Source organism: Wasmannia auropunctata, unplaced genomic scaffold (assembly GCF_000956235.1).
Source record: "Wasmannia auropunctata unplaced genomic scaffold, wasmannia.A_1.0 LD267399.1, whole genome shotgun sequence".
Lineage (NCBI taxonomy): Eukaryota > Metazoa > Arthropoda > Insecta > Hymenoptera > Formicidae > Wasmannia > Wasmannia auropunctata.
Window position 1 is genome coordinate 1 of NW_012095491.1, and position 324 is coordinate 324.

General features: G+C 48.8%; 1 protein-coding gene across 1 annotated transcript; it reads left to right on the forward strand.

Moving 5' to 3' along the window:
* Positions 1-4: 4 nt before the first annotated feature.
* Positions 5-321, forward strand: LOC105462243 (prefoldin subunit 6-like; the record flags this gene model as incomplete). Its single annotated transcript, XM_011708764.1, has 2 exons — positions 5-168; positions 252-321. Coding segments are annotated over 2 exons (234 nt in total), but the record flags the coding sequence as incomplete, so codon positions are not given.
* Positions 322-324: the final 3 nt, after the last annotated feature.

Here is a 324-nt window from a genome sequence, read left to right on the forward strand (position 1 = left end):
GCAGCTGGACGGGCAGCTGAACGAGAATATCATGGTGAAGAAGGAGCTGGACATTCTGAAGGAAGAGAACGACGTGTTTAAGCTGATAGGACCCATACTTGTGAAGCAGGAATTATGCGAGGCCAAGCAGAACGTCGACAAGCGCATGGATTACATAAAGTCTGAGCTGTAGGTTTACTTCGATCAATCCCCCTCTTCCCCTCCCAAGCAAAAACCTTTTGGGTTTTACATGCGAGGAGATCGAATTTCAGGAAACGCGTGGACGACCTGATGTCCACTCTGGATAAGAAGCTCAACTCCCAGAGGGACGTGATAGACAAGTTG